The 19,868-nt window shown below is 30.6% G+C and overlaps 1 protein-coding gene across 5 annotated transcripts in view; it reads left to right on the forward strand.

The window, feature by feature from the left end:
* The window catches only part of LOC127728276 (axonemal dynein light chain domain-containing protein 1-like), a 39,463-nt gene that overhangs the window by 163 nt on the left and 19,432 nt on the right, over window positions 1–19,868 (forward strand). For 2 of the 5 annotated variants that reach the window (XM_052235571.1, XM_052235574.1), the window contains exons 2-16: window positions 3,652–3,740; window positions 5,001–5,179; window positions 5,543–5,643; window positions 6,374–6,482; window positions 7,782–7,867; window positions 8,996–9,052; window positions 9,427–9,535; window positions 10,682–10,756; window positions 10,979–11,073; window positions 11,918–12,010; window positions 12,646–12,712; window positions 14,362–14,520; window positions 14,872–15,140; window positions 16,993–17,016; window positions 19,617–19,698. In XM_052235571.1, the coding sequence (XP_052091531.1) occupies window positions 3,668–3,740; window positions 5,001–5,179; window positions 5,543–5,643; window positions 6,374–6,482; window positions 7,782–7,867; window positions 8,996–9,052; window positions 9,427–9,535; window positions 10,682–10,756; window positions 10,979–11,073; window positions 11,918–12,010; window positions 12,646–12,712; window positions 14,362–14,520; window positions 14,872–15,140; window positions 16,993–17,016; window positions 19,617–19,698 (1,578 nt within the window). In that variant the 5' untranslated portion in view covers window positions 3,652–3,667. Of the gene's footprint in view, window positions 1–3,651; window positions 3,741–5,000; window positions 5,180–5,542; window positions 5,644–6,373; window positions 6,483–7,781; window positions 7,868–8,995; window positions 9,053–9,426; window positions 9,536–10,681; window positions 10,757–10,978; window positions 11,074–11,917; window positions 12,011–12,645; window positions 12,713–14,361; window positions 14,521–14,871; window positions 15,141–16,992; window positions 17,017–17,594; window positions 17,610–19,616; window positions 19,699–19,868 lie in introns of all 5 variants that reach the window. The other 3 variants (XM_052235572.1, XM_052235575.1, XM_052235573.1) reach the window with 2 other exon arrangements.

Genomic DNA, 19,868 nt, shown 5'->3' on the forward strand with positions numbered 1-19,868 from the left:
ATTCCAAAGCTGTAATTATCTCAAGTGGGAGATTCCCACATTGAATCCCCCAAACATTTGTATAAATACGGCCGCAATATTTATCACATAATGAACATGCATTCATGAAAGAAAAAAATGTTGATCTGAAGTTTCAATGTGATTGAAATGAATAAATAAAAAACTCATCTTTTACTTTAGGGGTCCTTATACTTTTAGTGTTAGTGTTTCATTTATGGTTAGTATAGGGGATGTTCTCTTCTTCTTTTTTAAGTTTCTAGCGATCCTTCAATTATTGAAGATTATTCTTCTTATGCCTTTAAGTATGGTATCCAGTTATCTATCAGATTTTTTATGATAATTAACTGCTGCGTACAGTCAGACCTGTCAACTATCCCGATTTATGGGGGATATCCCCCATGAGCATGAGAGAGGTGGACCTGAATTTTGAAATTCTTTATTAATATTGTGTAAACTGAACACCTCAAAACCGGCATTCAAATGAGTTAAAAGGATATTTAAGCACATACATACTCATTCAAACAATATAGTAGTAGATTAAAAACACTTGTGACAATATAAGAGGAGCATTAGGTCCTCTTGCGCTTAAAACCCCCCATGGAGATTTTGAAAAGTTGGCAGGTATGCATTCTAGGTTAGGGTTACAGAAAGTTTAGTATAGCTCTTTTTGAATTGGGAACTCTGAATAAACGTATAAACTCTTGGTATTTAATAGCTGAATTTTGTCTCTGAATGACCTTAGATCTGCCCCCGAATAACCTTCTGACGTCAAGCAACAATCACTTTCTAACTATGACGTCAAATTTTTTAAATCGTGATGTCAAATTTTTTTGGGAACTTGTGTGATTTTAAGTAATGGCAGACAAATTTGCATACAAGTGTAAATACGTCTATTCAAAGAGACCGACATAGATGATAGCTCAATAAGGGTTGGGACCCTAAGTTAAAAGCAGTATTTACGCTCAACCACAGGTCCACCACTCCAGCCCATACTTGTAAAAATACTGTCAGGCCTGTAAAAATCAACTCTACAGGCCAATAGAATCTAACTTAAATTTTTATAAAATTCAGCCTGTAGATTCAAAAGTTTATTGTGAAGACTGTAAAAGAGGGTCCATAACCCTATGTGATTGTCTTTATTATCAATAGAATTATTTACACACTTGTATACAAATTCGTCTGCCATTACTTTAAGTCAAACAATGCAAGTTCCTGCAAAATATTGCATCACAATTAAAACCATTTATCAGATGTCAAAATTAAAAAAGTGATTGTTGCAAAACACCAGAAGGTTATATAAGGAGCTAGATCTATGGTCGTTGGATACACAACAACTTGTACCTTTGCCAATTCATACCTTCGCCAGCTCATGCACATGTACCTTTACCAACTCTTACCCATTTTTGTAGCATTGTTAATTATGCATCATTTAATAAGATAAATCATAAACTTAACATTTGGTAAGTTGTAGAGAGAAAATACTGACATTACATTCGATTACTTTATCAAACGTGAATAGATTACTCTTCAGTTCCTGGCAATTACATGCTACATATATGTATATAGATATAAGAAGACGTGGTATGAGTGCCAATGAGACAACTCTCCATCCAAGTCACAATTTGTAAAAGTAAACAGGGCCTAATCTAGGATTTTTGAGAAGGAGAAGTGACTTCTCCTTCCATGACAGAGTTGGGAGAAGTGGTCAATTTCTTGGAGAAGTGAAATTCCATTACCGTTTCGTTTGCATAGTGTTTTCGTGCACATCATAAAGGTAAAATTGTTTTATTTGTGCAATAAAAAACATACTTGCAGTGTTTTATATGATTATGATATTGTATAAAATGTATGAATTGAAAATGCTTAATAAAAAGGTTTAGACAATGTAATTGTTATTTATTCATTCAACCTTTTGTGCTGTCAACTTGAAATTAAGTTTGTTGCTTGCCTAGTAATATTATCATGCATTAATCCCATGTGCATCTGATTCTTTTTTTTTTATAAAGTTCAGAAAAAAAAGACTCCCAGTTTATGTGATGACTTTATAATGACTGGGCCATTTAATGTTTATCATCACGTCATAATTTTGTAAAATATTGACTGTCCAGGACATCATGTCAGCTGTAAGTTGAAAATCTCGTGAAAGATTCTAAGCCTATATATTAATGAAAATATTTATCAATTACATTTCAATTAATCGATAAAGAGCTAATTTTTATCATTTTGTTATAAAAGATATATCCCTCATTAACAAATTGGTCGTGAAAAACCCACTTCTGACCACAAGCGTGTTGTACGTTTGCAATCAACTTATCCATTAGCTGTCTTTATATACCTTTTATATTTCAATTTTTAATCAAAGAATATAAAAAATCTTCTGTTCATTCCCACCCTTATCCTACCGAATAGTAAAATTGATCGTTTCGTGATAAAAAGAAAACAAATCAGCTGAGTGATTACGCAACATCCTCAGATGAAAATCATCGTAAAATGATAACTCAAATAGACGCTCGGTTTCTCGTTTCAATAGTTTTGAATGTTAATTTCATGGATGTATTAAGTCGCCGTTGTATTTATTTCATTTAAACGTCGACAGTATTAGTCATGGGTCGTTTTGAAAATTTTGTTTTTCCTTGTCGACCGCCATTTTTGTTTACCTGTGAGCCCTGTCAAATTCAAGTTGTCTCCCTTTTACCGATTTTGATAGCAATTTGACTTCGCCAAGTAGTCAGTCGGCCGGCCAGGTTTAGCGATTTTCAAAATTCCTTGGCGACTTAAATCGTCATTTCGCCGGCAAGATTATGGCCTGGTAAACCATTATAGGTCAAATTACGGTCTTCAACACGGAGCCTTGGCTAACACTGAACAGCAAGCTATAAACATGATAAAGGGCCCCAAAAATGACTGGTGTTAAACCATTCAAACAGGAAAACCAACAGTCTAATCTATATAAAAACAAGAAACGAGAAATACTTATGAACTACATCAACAAACGACAACCACTGAACATCAGGTTCCTGACTTAGGACGGGTGCAAACAAATGCAGCAGGTTTAAACATTTTAATAGGCGCCAACGTTAACCTTCACCCTATAGTATATTACTAAATTTATTTTTTATTATAATCAAAATGTAATTGAAAAGTAATCAATGGTTTCATCATATTTTTTTGATATGTAATTGAAAATTTTGACCTTTACAGATTACTGTCAATTACTTGAAAAATGTAATCAATTACAATCAATTATGATTACCCCATTCCTGGTGCTATTGCAAATGAAATTACACCTTACAAATTTTGAAAACTAAATATTAAAGAGAAGTAAACCTGCAAATGGCAAATAATATTCTATGATAGAAAGGCAAACAATAGTTCAGCATTGATTTATATAATGTGCCTTTTTTTATCAGATTAATGAATTTGTAAAATTGAATATTTTTCCATTATTACCTCAATTTTGAGAGACCCCCAATACAGTGGGAAACCATAACTACAGTACTGGGTATTCCTATAATTGTACTAATATACATGTTTAATCCTTTATAATTCAACAGCTACATGTATGTTGTAGTGATTTATATATACAAATTGATACACCATATTCTAGCATTTCTATTTTTATACATGAAGATAATGAATATTTACATTTAGGAAAGAAGTGTGAAACATGAGTACTACTGTAGCTCCAAATGCTCCTGCCCTTCATGGGACAGACAGTAAAGCTCTGGTTGCTGCTGAAGGTAAGTTATTATGTACATCTTCTAAGACAATGGGTTAATCATTTGAATTTTAAAGAATGAGTTTGAGAATGTCGGTACATAAAAAAAGAGGAATAACCATAAATAATATACAGTACAACAGACCACATAAACCACCAACACCAGACTTCTAAAAAACCTATATGTACAAACAAAGACACACAATAATGAACAGCATATGGTCCTGATAGCCTGACTTGGAAGAGGCCCAAAATGTGGTGGGTTATAACCAGTTTTACATGTGCACATACCTCCTCTTTGCCTATCTACTGTGTGGTGTAAAATTAAAACATTCATAAAAAGCCTGCAGAGGCTCTATCATATCTCTATAACAAAATAAGAATTGAACTTCATACATTACTTCTGATCAGTCTTAAGGCCTCATAATCATGTTAATTGAATTTGCTTTCTTGTGAATTCATGAAAAAATGTGTGAATAAAATATGATATTGGATTTATGTCAATAAAACAGCAACCAAACAACAAGGGAAAAAAATGGTGAGCATATGGCCTTTATCAAGTTGAGAGAAATTGTGAAAATTAAATTAAAGAATTTTCTAAAGATCTGCCTTCAGCACAACTTTTTTTAAATGGAAAAAAATCATAATTGAAGACAACTGACAAGGTTCCTGACCTAGTGCAGGTACATACTGGTAAATATGTAGACTACAGGTTAAACTATTTTTTTTAGATCTAGACTCTTTCTTCTTTATCAATGAAATAATAAATAATTACTCAGTCAAAGCAATCAAAATGTGTTTAATTCCAAGATCAAGAAATCAATGCAACTTCTTACTCTTTTATTGACTACTGTATATTTTACATAGCAATCTTTTGTCTTTCTGTGTGATGTTATTTGTGTCTTGTGCAATCTGATGAGTTATGTCCTTTTCAACTGATTTTAAATGTCACATTCCATATGTGTGTCGGAAGTCAGGTGCCTTTTATAGAATTGTTGAGTAGGGAGGTTTGGAAAAGGGGGTTGGAATGGTTTTTACTTGTCTTACAGTACACCTAGCTATCCTGTGATGAGATTTTTTTTCTTGAAAATCCTGTGTATAAAAATATTTTTTCTAGCAATATTTGAAATTCTGCACCTATTTAGTTTGGTAATAATGTCTTGGTCATAATTGTGCATTGCATTTTTATATATGTTTTTAAGAATTATCTTGCCTTGTTTTAAATATAATTATTATGCTTTATTTATAATTTTCTTCTAATATTTATGAACAAAATTTACAGATAAGCAGTTGCCAGATTTAAAATCCAGTGGCCATGTTGTTGATAGAAACAAACCCCTTCCAACTAGTCTAATGAGTGATTTTATACCTGAAGATGTTTTGTTTGCTCTCACACAACCACCTCCCGTCAAAGATCAGCTTGGACCTCCTTCAAGAACAAGGAATCTTAATACCTCAATAGTATGTATGGTACAGAAACCTTTATTAAAAAAAACTGTTATTTCTGAGATAAATTATTCATGTAGATACATGTAAGCATTTACCAAAAAAAATAAGGTAATAACTGTATTATAATCATTGTTAATTTACTAAAGAGTCAATAATTCAGCATGCTGATCATTAAAGGATGAGAACCTAGTTTACTGATCAAACATGGTTTATTTGTAAATTTGAATCTCTAACATTCTTAGTTAAACAAGAAATCTTGACATGCAAAGCTTAGATTTTACATCAGTAAATACATATCAGTCAAATTTTTTTATTGTTGAAATATAAAAGTCTCAGGTTTGAAACATAGTGAACATTTATATATTATCTCTACAGTCCTACCCAAGACCTCCACCAAATGGAGTATGGAACCATAAAAGAAGAGAACGATTTAAACATTTGACAGAAAATCCACCATGTATATGTGGTGCAGGACAGTATGTATATCTTACTAAGTGAAATAGAACAGTTAAATGTCTAAATGCTTGCATGTCCTTTTTGAATTCCATATTTTTATGCTCCTTTCACTAAGTGGCTGGGTCATATTGTGTTACCAATGTCCGTCATTTCACTATTCTGTCCTTTTGAAATCAAACAGTCAAGACCTTTTCCATTATGTCTGCACTTATATAACTGATTTTTGGAACATAATGATAACTTACAGATCAAGTTTATGTTTTATTCCAGTTGACCAAGTTTTGGCAATATGTATAGCGTCCGTTGGACATACAATTGTTCTTTCCTGGACTTTTTTTTTTGTGATGCCTGCAGCTCAGAAACTAAATTTTTGTATGCTGACTTACAGGTGGTTTACACTTTGTCTCTAAGTTGCTGACTGAATTTTTGTGGAATAACGGCCCTTCAATATGTTAAAACAATTGTATTTGTCCTCACCTTATTTTGAAATGCCACCTAGTTTATTAATTGAATTATACCCACCTCTCTGTACATTATTTTGGTACTCTTTTAGTATATATATATATTGTATATACATTTCTAAACAGTTAACATAAACATTCTGAATAAGTTTCAATATAGATTTTGCATTTATTTTCATCCTATGTCTTAGATTTAGTTTAAGGGATGTGCTAAAGCAGCTAAGCTTACATTTTTGACAAGTTTAAATACAGGAGTAGGAACAATATAAAACCTCATATATATTTCCAGAGATATATCTTTCCTGTATGATGTCCCCAATGATGCTGCCAATTTGGAAAGACCTGATAAAATTGATAAAAGTGCTGTCAGGAAAGAAATGATTGATAAACAGAAAAAGGTAATATACATGTAATGGACTTTAATAAATATGTGAAAATAATAAAGGGGGAAATAATAAATCCTGAATTTAAGGACACACATCAACAATGACAAAAGCTGCTTCAGAAGGGCTGGCAATTTCTGCTCTGTATATAACACCTGTCCTGCTACTTTTGCTAATCTTGGCTATAATTCAATAGTAAGAAAAGAAGATGAGATTGTGATTAAGGCAAATTGGGTATGGTCTTTTGTGATGTAAATATTCTAAAATAATCATTTTGACCACCATTCATAATATAAATTAAGCGGAAATACTAGTTTTTATAAATTCATGTAGTTATAGAACCTAACTATGATCAATTGTAACGCAATTAGTTTTTTGGGACAAATTTAGAGTTGAATTGGAGGACTCTGTTGTCTAACAAATTTGGTTGTTATATTGTACTCAGGAATTAAGATTAAAAAAAAAAGAATGATTTAAAATGTCTGCTTATGTTTCTTATTGACTAGTTCCAGCAGGAAAGTTGCTTAGATGGCCGAATTTCAAATTTTATTTTAGTAGCTGCTTGCTTTGGAACTAGGCCTTCTAAGATGTCTGTTCCTCTGAAAAAGTTTGACCAATTGATACCAAACTGATCCTAAATCATTCCACTGTTGTTTTTGTTTCAAAATTGTATCCCATGGTATAGCCTGCCACTAGGGAGCATAGTTTAACAATACTGTACTCCAATTGATTCAGTGTTATGCAAAATACCAGATAAACAATAAAATGCTCCTCTGATTTTTAATAATTTAGAGGCAAAATGAAAATTATGCGAAATATAGAAATGTGATTATGAATAGATGCAAGAAGTAGGTTGAATAGTGAGAATAGATGCTTTCAGACGCCAAATGATTTAATGTGATTAGAAGCAATGCACTTACTATGGCGGTCTATATTAAACATATTGAATTAGGAATAGATTACAAAATGTTAAATGAATTGAAAAACTATGATGGTTATTTTAAAGTGTGCACCACATTTTTTATGTTATTTCGAATAGACAGAAAAAATATTACAGTCATTTCTTATAATTCAACTCTAAATTCCATTTTAAACCAGATTAAACCATGAAAAAAGGTTGATGACGTCTCGGTCACATGACAAAATTATGTCTATGAGCTGATAAACAAAACAACGTCAGCCAATCAGAAGAGGCGTTACATCCAAAATTAAATTATTGGTCTATCCAAAGAAATAAAAAAGTACATATTGGTGAATAATTGAGAGAAAAATATCTGACATTACATCACAAATTATATCAAATTTGTTCTGCAGCCATTACAGTTACCAGATACCTTAATACCAGAGGAATATCACATTGTGAAGAACAAAGGTGTGATGGGGATAGAGTTCCATGAAGAGTAAGTAAGGAGTTAAAATAGAAACAGTAAAGAAAGGAAGAACAACAAATAATTTTCACAATTAATTATTTTAGAAGTACCTTATTTGAATATTATTATTCCATAGCTAGGAGCAATGTTTGATAAGTAAAGAAAATAAGCTTAATATTTAATTTGTGCAATTGACATTTCATGATTAAACACATGCATAAATGTGACCAAAACTGTTTATTGTAAATAAAAGACTGCTAAAATGACCAAACTTTTAAGAATGGGCTAATTAAGCATTAACATCTAAAAATTGTTATGTATACTTTACATAACTCAAATGTCTTCCAATATCTTTTGTTGTCTGTGCCTTTCTTAAACCTGAATATTTACAATTTGTGTCTGTAGATTAAAGTCAGTGATAAATAGATGGATTTTTTAAATGTGGCTAAAATTTGTTCATATTATACATGTGTATGATCATGAGATGCACCCAAGAAAAAGCATGTCAAATTTCTAAAACAAATGCATTATAAAATTCTATTAATTTTTAGTTATTTAATGTTCTTACATGGAAGGTTTAGAAATTAAGGTACTGTTATTAAGTCTCCCAAACGAAGTTTGGGAAGACTTATTGGTTTTGCTCATTTCTTATTATTATTATTATTCTTCTTCTCCTTCTTCTTCTTCCTCTTCCGCCGCTTTAAAATTTGAACTTGTCCACACCCGTTCTCCAAAACCGCTTGTCAGATTAACTTAGGGTTTCACAATATGTTAGACTAACATGTCTAGTGGTGCAATCAGGGTTTTGTTTGTGCAATAGGGTTTATAAAGGGGTACTTTGAGGGGCAAAAAGAAAAGAGGGTTTTACTATAGAACCCTATGGGATTATATTTTTTTAAATTTTCAAATGATTATAAATTGAAAACCGTTTGTGATAGACACAATCTTTTAAATTGAAAATGTTCTGAATGATAAAGCACATTAAATGAAATACAGGGTTAGTCCCCAGCTGATCCCAGAGAAATATCACTTCATGAAGGGGAGGGGGATAGAATTTCTTTAGGAGAAACCATCATTAAGTCAAAAAAGACTTTATTGGGCTAAAATTGAGTAATGGCATCTTTAAAATAAATTTATGATTTTTGCATTTAATTTTAGCAAGTACAGTACACAGATACAGGATCACGAAAAACATTTGGTGCTGTTTCCTTCTATGTAAGTCTTGAATTATTTCTTTTTGTTAATTAAGACAATACTATTGAAAACTTTAGCTGCCAATTGTAAGCTTATCATTATCCATTGATTGAGCAGCATCAGCATTCACATTACGCTGGATTTAAAATTATCTTTTTTGTAAAAACAGATTTTAATCATTATATTATTCGAAACTAACTGCAAATTTTCTTGATAAACCTTTTTGTATTATCATGTTTAAATATGATATATAAACAGTAATCATATTAAAAGTGAAATAAAGACAAGATAGACATTGGTCACTTGAATTGGTTGTAGTTGATATTGCATACAATGTGTATATCTAACAATCATGTAAGTTTTTGTAAAGTTTTGATCCTACTTTTGATTTATAGGAAACCTACAAGTCGATATGAAGTGATTCAACTGAAGAAAACATTTAATAAAATGATGATAAAGTTAGGAATTACAGAAACAGATGTTGAAGTGAAAGGTCCTACCCAGGTATGTGCATTAACATACATTCAAAAAGGAAGAATATTGGGTTGATGCACATGACAGAAAAATAGATGAAATGCCTCAAAATATCAAATATTTTAAAACTGAAGCTTGTTTTGTCATTGATGAACTGAAAAGCTCACACTTTGAGCAAGGTCAAGACATACAGGTCCTAGTATTGCCTGAAGCAAGACACAGTTATAACATCAATTTTTATGGCCCGACCACGCCATATAGTTTTCACCTTATCTGTCCTTCCATTATTCAGTATTAAACAGTTATACAGACTTTTTTTCTAAACGCCTTCACATATTGAGCTGAGTTTTAGTATGTGAATCTTCTATGATGAGGTACCGATCAAGTTTACGTTTGGTTCCACTCAGCTGATTTTTGTTGAAATTATAGGCTTTGGACTTTGAAAATTTCGTATAAATAACAGTTATACAGACTTTTATTCTCAAATTTCCACTCCTAAAAATTGCCAAGTTTTTTTTAGAGCGGGGCCATTCGTGTCGTTTTTAAATTTGGGCGGGGGTATTGAACAAAGAATTCCTGTCCTTCATAAAGTTATGTAGTGATAATTTTTAAGCATAATAAATATTGGTTTGCAGACAATTTTGTGAACTCTTTTGTTATAATTTACATTTATCCTGTACTCACTTGAGTTATAATTGCAATTACAGCAAAGAATAATTTCTCTTTTGAGGTTGAAGCAAAGGTTACTGTTGCTACTTATAGAATGATGTGTATAAATTTTGTCTATTATTACTATTGTTATCTTGTGCCCTTCAGTTTTCCTAAAAGAAAAAAAAATAATCTGTGAATAGCATAAAGATTTATTGTTTATAGATCAGACTTTTTATGAATGAATGACTGAATATATTATCTCTTATGCTAATATTGAATAAGCTCAGCCATTTTGCATTATACTGAGTAATATTTAAACTCAAACCAAGTAGTTTTTACACGTTGAAATAATCCAATTACTCAAGACTCTGAACTTTTTTTGTTGAAAGTATCAAAATGAGAAAACTAATTATGAAAATGTATTCTTTGCCACAGTTAGATTATATTGGTAGTTGTAATTAAACAGTTCATGGTGTCAACAAAGGTTCAAATATTTATATAATTAATGTTAAATATATATTTCAGATTCATAATTTGTTAGAACTGATAAAAAAGGAACAGTCCATCTTTGATACAATTTTTTCAGAGTTGATACGACAGGTAGGTATAAATAGAGAAGGTATCATGTTAATATCAGTTGATTTAAAAAATATAATAATGAAAATATAACCATGCATGTTAATAAATATTTCAAATTACAGTAAAAAGTTAAAATTTTTAATAGCAATGAGAAGCACTATTTAAGTTAGAACAATAATTATCTACATAGAAATTAGAAAACTATTACTCTAGAGACATAACAGTCAAAATATGTATTTGTAGACAACTATAGAATGTGCAGAGAGAGGAGAACTTTTATCTGAAGTGAGAAATAAGTACAGAGACTTGATTAATAATGTACCAAAACAGATAATGAGGTGAGTATCTTCTTTTTGTCTCCCTTGACGGAATCAAAAAGCGAGACATAGGTATGCTGTTTCCGGCGACGGCGTCAACAATGTATTAGTTTGTGATTAGGTCTAGTTTATGGTGAACCACTAATGTTAAGTCAATGATATTTGGTATGCAAATTTATTGGCATTTGCAAGTATCGTTTCCATGGAGATTATATAGCCCCACCCCTGATCATGGTTCATTGACTTTCAAACTTTTACATAGTTTACAAGTTAATGTTTGTGTTTAGGTTTGTTTAAAGGGAATGACTTATAATAAGTCAATGGTATTTGGTATGCAGTTGTATTAGCATTGGCACATCTCATTCCATGGAGATTGTTTAGCAATGTACCTTCAATCATGGTTCATCGACTTTGAATATTTGCATAACTTACATGTTAAAGTATTGCTATTTTAATTTCAAAATTTGCATTATCAAAATAACAAAAAGGCGAGACATATCTCTGTGATAACAGTTTATATTTAATATTTAATGTTGTCTCCCTTAGAAAAAAGTGTTTCTCTTTACAGAAAAAAATATGACAAATCTATTTGTATGGTACATATAATTGTAATGAAGAAAGACACTGAAAAGAACCTTATAGCAATCCTTTAGTGTTTTAATAATTAAATTTTTATATGAAAATTAATTTATATGAAAACATTAACTGATTGATCTACTTTTATTTTATAAAAGGAATCTGTTTTTATCTGTAAAATTTCATTTGCAGTTTGATAGGAATTTGAAAATAGATTTTGTTACTTATTTTATTGTAGTATGTTAAAATCAATTAGGTCTGAAAATGTTTTTTTAAAATTAAATTTCAGTTTACATGAGGAGGTAATTGCACAGAGAGCTTTAGACAGGAGATTGACAGAAGAACTGATGAGATTTAAATCCACTATTGGTATATTAACAAGGTAAAGTGTTTTATAAAGCCTCCTGAAAATATTGAAGTTCAGAAACCATAGCACAATTTTAAAAAATCCTGAGCCTTTATAATATGATTGTAGAAAAGAAATTAAAATGTATAGTTTCAAATTGTTTACTAGATGTTTAAGAGAGAAAGCTGTATTTATTTTGAGGTCAACTATACGAGTATGTCACTGAAGCACCTCTAAATGTCTACTTAACAATATTGCACCTGGCATATTCCTGTTACATTTTGACTTATACATGAGATATACATTTAACGGCATATTATATAATTATATAGGACAGATTTCAATCCCAGATAATTAAGTTTTATGTATTATAAATAACAATTGCATGAATTCTACTGTACTGCAGAAAAGGGTAACATGCCGCATATCTGATTGTCTATCATGAAGTAATCTGAAAAAGTTGTAATACAAAACTGACACTTTAATTGCAGGTTGTTGAGCAGGAAATTTTCAAAATTGAACTAATTTATTCACACTTTTAATGAAAATAATAGTTAACAAAAATTGACACTTTGGTAATCTTTCTGTATTATCATTCCCTTTTAAATACATATCTGATTTAAAAAAGAAGTAGTTCAGAAAAAGGATAAATATTATTTAAATTTTTTCAGTGAGTTATCTGCTGTCAAAGAACATGACAAAAAAGTAACAAAAGAAGCCAAACAGGCACAGGAAGATGTAAGTCTTTTTACTTAGGATATACAGGGATCTCCATGACCTGTTTTATGATGGCACACCACCATCGTTAAATTATTTTCTGCCATCCTCAAAAGATCCCCGCCATCGTTAAATTGTCTTCCGCCATCATCAAATGATCCGCGTCATTGTCAAAATTTGTTTTTGTTTCGCTAGCGGCGACCATTTTTGTTAGCAATTATAATCAATTGCATGTAATTGTATTACAATTCAAAGGGTCCTCCTGATTACATTTTAAAAGCCCTGATGGATATCCGGCTAAAGATCGCTGATCACTTGCACAGGTAGATCAACACACCTGACAGTAACAGGAGAACACTTGATGAAGATAGACGATTAATTGCATTATTTATTATTTCAGCAAATTCTAATGAAAATATAGATTAAAAATAAATTTTAAATCCAGTTATGAAAAAAAAAAGTTTTAACAAGTCGAACACGTGCTTTTATATCTTGACTTATGCAATTAGCATCCCCCTTTTTAAACGAGTACAAAATAAGACGTAAACAGAACATAATTTCATGCGAAATAACACAAGTACAACAATTATCGATACTATTGAACCACTTTACATTTTTAAAAGTAAATAAAGTTGTACATGAATATTAACTGCAACTTGATACTCTGAAGAAATTTCGTATCGTAATTCCGAATTCTTTACGTAGTTTACAATCAAATTAACACATCCGGTTTGTTTACTTTCAGACTCGAAAGATGCATGATGCATAGTCTATTACTATGAAATTTGCAATTGAAAGTCATTTAAACCATTTAAGTTGTAAACGTTTGCCCATAATCTTTCTTCAACGTTTTACAAAACGGGTACGAAACTACTTGTTCTTGATGCTGCAAATCGTCGATACCAGTTCATGACTTCTGAATTTGACAGGGAAAAAAATAGACCCCCTCCCCCGATTTTTAAATCCTAGACAATTTCCAAAATAGCAAAAAAACGACTTGGGAACCTTAAGGACAGCTTGTGGTCACTCTTGACTAAGGGGGAGCCATACAGGCTTGACATTGGAATTGTTACAAATGACAATTAATGAAAATATTGGTTATTCTATAATGAAATAAATATAATAAGCAATATATCAGTCTGTTCACTATTCCTTACATAGAAATGGAGGCATGACATACTTTCGATCACGACATGCCGTAGACGTGGGGTTTTGTCGTGGTGAAAGTTCCTCCATCTTAAATTTTCATCCATGGAGATCCCTGGATATACATGCATATATAAACAGGTACAGGAGGGTGCATGTATTCTTGTTACTTGATCTACTAACCCACATACCTTAACAGAAAAAGGGGGATGTAAATCCCGAACTACCCATAAACCCACATATTTAAATTGAATAGAAGGATACAAATCCAAACTACCACCTAACCCACATATATAAACAGGCAAAAATGATCTCTATAAAGAATGTTTTAACACCATGGGTCATTTTAAAGTAGACCTGTCTGTTAACTTGGATTTGACCTGACTAGTAAATGAACTTTTGAGTTATTTTCCTTGATCATAGTTTTAGTGCATGTTGTTTTTCTTTTGATCAAAAGACAATTTTTTGTAAAAATAATTAACCATTAATTTCTTTATATATCAATGTTTATGTTGTTATTTTAGCTTAAGGAAGCATTGTCCGAGGCACAAAAGAATGCTTCTCTATTATCAGAATATCATGGATTGTATGAGTTACAAAGGAAGAGGCTAGAAAAACAAGTCAGCATGTTAACTGATGAAAGAGAATTATGGAGTAATGCTGCTTACAGCTTAGCTTTAAAGGTACTTTGTATTGTTATTTATTATAACTTAAAGATTTGATGTATGAGGGATTTGTGTGCTCTATTCTGTCTGTTTGTCCATCACACTTTAAGGTATCCTGAAATACAGCTTGAACAGTTAAAATAACCAAATGTTATGACAATAGATAAACATTAACTATGATGGCTTGCTACAATACAGTATTACATTATTCTGTAATAAATTCCTCCTAATCAATAAAACAGTTTTTTAATAAAGTAAAAAAATAAATGTACTTTTAATTTACAGATGTAACTAACTTCACAAAAGTCCAGTAAGTATGTCTTATTATGAAGCCTTATTCAGTTTTTCCTATTTTCTGACATTTATTAGGTAACAGAGGAAGCTAATCTTACAACAGCTAAAAGACTACATGTAAGTGAGAAAGCATGGGTTAAACTAGCCACTCATTTTACTATCCTATTGAGTGACAGAGACACACAGGTTCTCACAAACCTTCAAGGTCATGTAGAAAGGTGGCGTGATTTGGTAGAGGAGTTTAAAACCGTACAAAACCAGAGAGAGGTTGAGATGAAGAACAACATAAAATCCATCAGGGGAAGTGTGGATCACTGGATGAATGAAATTAGAAAAATATGTTTGTAAGTAGAGGTCATTATCTGTGTGGTGAATATGAAAGTTTTTCTCAATGACCTTATTGTTACCCTATTTTTTTACTCATTGTCATTATAGTGAAGAAGATTTTTTTAATTAACTTTGTTATTAAGTCACTCTTTCCAAGAAATTTTAGCACATTTTTTTTTTTGCATTTAATGTAAAGTTGAAATGATACCCACTTGTAAATTGGCTAGGTAGTATACAGAACTCTCCTTGTATGTCTGTTTGTTTATCCATTTGTCAGGACTGAAATATTTCATCACATATTACATCTGCCTTCTCCGCTTCTTCTTACTAGTTGATAGCCAAAATTTTACTATACTCGCCAAATAAACTTGTATGAAAAACGAATGACTTTTATAATATGTCTAGAGCTTGATAATGTAGAGTTGCATGTTGTAAGTGATTTTCTGTTCTGCCATACAACATCTTCCTGCTTGTCAATATTAAGTATGTAGATTGGTTTGGCAGAGTGTATGTCTGTCTTACATATACCATAGATCTGTGACCTAATTTCATACTATAGTGGTCATATAAGTTTTGGAATTAAGTTTATATCTTAGAAATTTTACATATACTTGTAGTCTTAAACTTTTTTATATGTGATATATCTCATGCACCAAACAGATTTCAATTGAACATTGAGTTAAGCTCAGTTTAAGATTTTATTTCCTTTGGAAAATAGGTGATCTTCAGATCTGCTGTACATCTTGAACATGTGAGGATATAATTAAGATAATAGTTCATATAAATGCATTCAAACCAGTTCAATTTGTCATGAAATGTTATTAGAATTGCTTTGTTGAACACAAATTACTTTATTTTTTCAGTGGAGATGATGTAGAATTTGATTATTAGTAAGATGTTTATCTGTTATTTTATTCTTTCATTCGAGTTAGTTGCCATATCCTTTGAAATGTTCTGTATTTACATAAAGATTGTACATACCATGGCCATTGTATACTTTTGTTATGCTGTTGATTCATTATTATTGGGATACTTATTTTCGTGGATTTTGTGCATATAGGTGAATGACTAATTTAAATATTCATCAAATTACAAGTTTCTTGTTGACTTGTATGCAGAATTTTTCAAAACCAAGAGATCAGTCATATTTAGATAATAAGATTACAATTAAAATCCAAACTCATGCTCCATCTGTTCCAGTAAAATATCTTTTATGGTCTAGGGTTTGGTTTCTTTACACATACTCACATAGGACATATTTTTCAGGTGACATGAAACTAATGCTAATCTAGTTCATACTTAGAGAATTCAATTTATCTTTCTTTATTTTTCATAGCTTATTAGAGTGTAAAGATGTGGAGAAAATTTTGTAACCTACATAATAGATTGTTTCTTATTTTATGTCACACCACATTTGAATTTATGACTTTATGTGTAATATGGAACTTTTTAAAAAAAAGTATATACTTTATTAAGGTATCACATATCTTTAAGCCTTTTAAAATTTATTCAGAGCAAGAAAAAAAAATCAGAAATATTCATAGATTACACATCCCGTAAATATGCTTTTAATTTAGAGAAAGGAAAACAATTTCATAGTAGGCCTCTGTAAATAGGGACATTCAAGAACTATTATATATTTAGAAATTTTTGTGGAATTTGATTTTAATCTTTGTTTGCTTTATTAATTTTTAATCAAGATTTTGTAAATTTACATGTAAACTGTATTTTGCAGTAATTTACTTTAAAGATACTTAATACAGTCGTTGCAAATATTACAATATTGTTAACATTATTAGTTATTTTTAGTTGTATCAAACTTCATGGCAATTATAATAAAAGCCACAAACTACAAAATTTCTGTTTCAGTGGAGATATACTTTTTGATGATGAGTAAGCTTGCTGATGAACAAGGGCTCAACTTTTTCTTGTTTTGTCTCTTAATCCAAGAGCTTTAAAAAAAGAGTTTATTAATGATTGTTTCTATGTTGCAAATTCTAATTCCTTGGTATAGCTATTTACTTTGATCATTGATGGAGTACTTACAAAAAATCTGAAGTCAAAGTATACAAGTTTTTAAAAAAAGTTAGACTAATATATATTGAAAATGTTAAATGAAGTTTATTTTCATTGATTTTTTTGTTGCTGTTTGTAAAAGTGAACTTTGGAACATGAGGTTTCTAAAATTTGATAAAAGATTTTTGTTTTAATGTTCATTCTTTGCCAGAAATCATCAACAGACTGATACATTTAACATTCTTAAGTTAGGTTGATGAGTATTTTTTGACTTACGTTAAAGACATTGTTTGGTCAAAGTAAATAAACATTGAGGTACTGTTCATCATCTATGTGGTGACGGCCATTATATCATCATTACAGTGAGGGTCATTACTTTATCACCATAGACCTTCTTATATATCTGGATTTGTGTATGAAAGAAAATATCTTTTATTTTACTGCTTTGTTTGTAGAGCAATAAGAAAGAGGTAAGAATGGTTCAAGGTCAACATTTATCCCTTTCACTGCTAGAATGGAATAGCTTTCCTTGTCCAGATATACCACAGTTTCCATTTAGGGGTGAAAGGGTTACTTTATAGCTACTGTTGTCAAGATATGGAATTTGGAGGTTATGACCTTGTTTTTCATAAACATATATGTTGAATTACAAATAGAATCAAATTTTGAAGGAATATTTTAGAAACAAATACTTCAATCAGTTTTACAAGTTCAATTTACTCTCAATTTTAAATGTTCATGTACATGTACTGGTAGAATATTACCAGCAAAATGAAACAGTCATCCCTTTGCATATTTGTTATCAATGATGTACCCCTTTTCCATTCTCAATTTTATAAATTCATTAATTTACAATGTATCAAATCTGTTATTTTGTGCTATCATAGAACTGAATTTTACTGATTTAAGTTTTCATTCATTATTCAGTTGATTCTGGTGATGTTCTTTTTGTAGATCATCAATCTGATTAAATTGCAGATCCTGTGTCTAATCTTTGCTTACAAGGACCTGACAACACTCAGTCTTACTTTCTGTTCTGGTTATTATTACATCAGCCAATGAAATTTCAGCCTTCAAATTTTTGAAAGCTGAAATAAATCTGACAAAACCAGAGAATCCCGAAATCTTTAAAACAGAAAGTAGAAAGGAGCATTTTCAGATCCTTGTAAGCAAAGCTTGGATATAGGATCTGTATTTTAATCAGATTGGTAGATCATGTATGTATATGAAATGCAAGATGTGGAATCTGCTTCAGTCCTATATTATGTCTACACTTCAACATCAGTCAACATATAGCTTGACTTTCACCTTGGTGATATGGCCTAGACCTCTAGTAATATAGAATTAGAATCTCAATGGTAACAGACTCTCAGCTAACCATTAAATCAAAATATAACAAACATTTTAAGAAATATGTTTCAATTATTTACTTAAAATCTTCTTTTCTCCAGAAAATTTAGAACATCTATTTCTTTTCTTTTCATTTCTTCCATATTAAAAAAAATAAACAAAAATTTGAACTTTTTATTTCTTCAATTTATTAACAAAAGTAACATTTTACAAGCTATTTTTCCCTCTCACTAAATCATGATGTCCCCAATACTTATTTATAATATTACATTTCAAAACAAAGAGCTATTTAAATGTTAATGTAGATTTTTTTCAGTCTTTTCTATAATTAATTGAATTAAATATAATAGTATTTAATCTTCGACAATAATGTTGTATAAAGATTTTTCATAGACCTGCATGTGTAAATCAGTAACATACCAGAGACTTATATATATATATATATATGTAATGGTTAGATTAAAGCACATGTATGCATGTGAGCTCACTGCATGGGTAACACTATGCACAGTTTAAGAAGAAAGATTTTTTTTTTAATGTCGAGCCTATGATAGTAGAGGGCATCATAATTTCCGGTCTATGTGTCAGTCCGTTTGTCTGTCACAGTGCATACTTTTTTAATTTGAATATCTCACTATAAGTTACCCCATGGTTTGTATGTTGTGGCTAAAAAAAGAGAGAATTCCTGGCAAATTACCTCTAGTTGTTGTGGCATGAAAAAAAGTATTGTTATTTTGCATTGTATGTAGTGAATGATCTGGCCATGCTTTAGTGTTATAAGATGTACTTTGTAACGAAATACTGAATGATCATTATGCCTATGATTATAGGGTTTGCTTGAAGTTTTATTATTTACAAACATTGAAATTTTCCCCCAAAAATTATGTTATTTTTTCAAACAGTTGTGTGTATTATGTATCAATCACTTAAACAATTATTTTTAGGGAGTAGAAAAATATTTTTTATTTCATATTATCAAAAAGTAATCCAACCAGTTTTTTTAATCGACCTAAAAATAATTTTATGCTATTCTAGTGGTTATGTTTTACCAATCTTTTATGGAAATCAATGGCATAATTGTTAATGTTAAATTTCATGCTTTGATAGCTTTAATTGTATAATTACAGCAATGCTGAAGGACAATTTAGGAGACCACCAGATGATGAGAAGTTAAAACTTTTCCTTCTAGATATGAAGAACTGGGAAGTGGTAGGTTGTTATAATTAGTACTCTGCTTCATATGCTGTTATATTAAAAAAAATATTACATTATTTTCATTTAATGCTTTACCTGTAATATGGTAATATGGTAGTGCTATCTACATCTGTAGGAGAATGTTGAGAACACAGGTTCATAGGTACTGCAGAATGAATTAAAAG

This window comes from Mytilus californianus, unplaced genomic scaffold (assembly GCF_021869535.1).
Source record: "Mytilus californianus isolate M0D057914Y unplaced genomic scaffold, xbMytCali1.0.p SCAF_2, whole genome shotgun sequence".
Taxonomy (NCBI): Eukaryota; Metazoa; Mollusca; class Bivalvia; order Mytilida; family Mytilidae; genus Mytilus; species Mytilus californianus.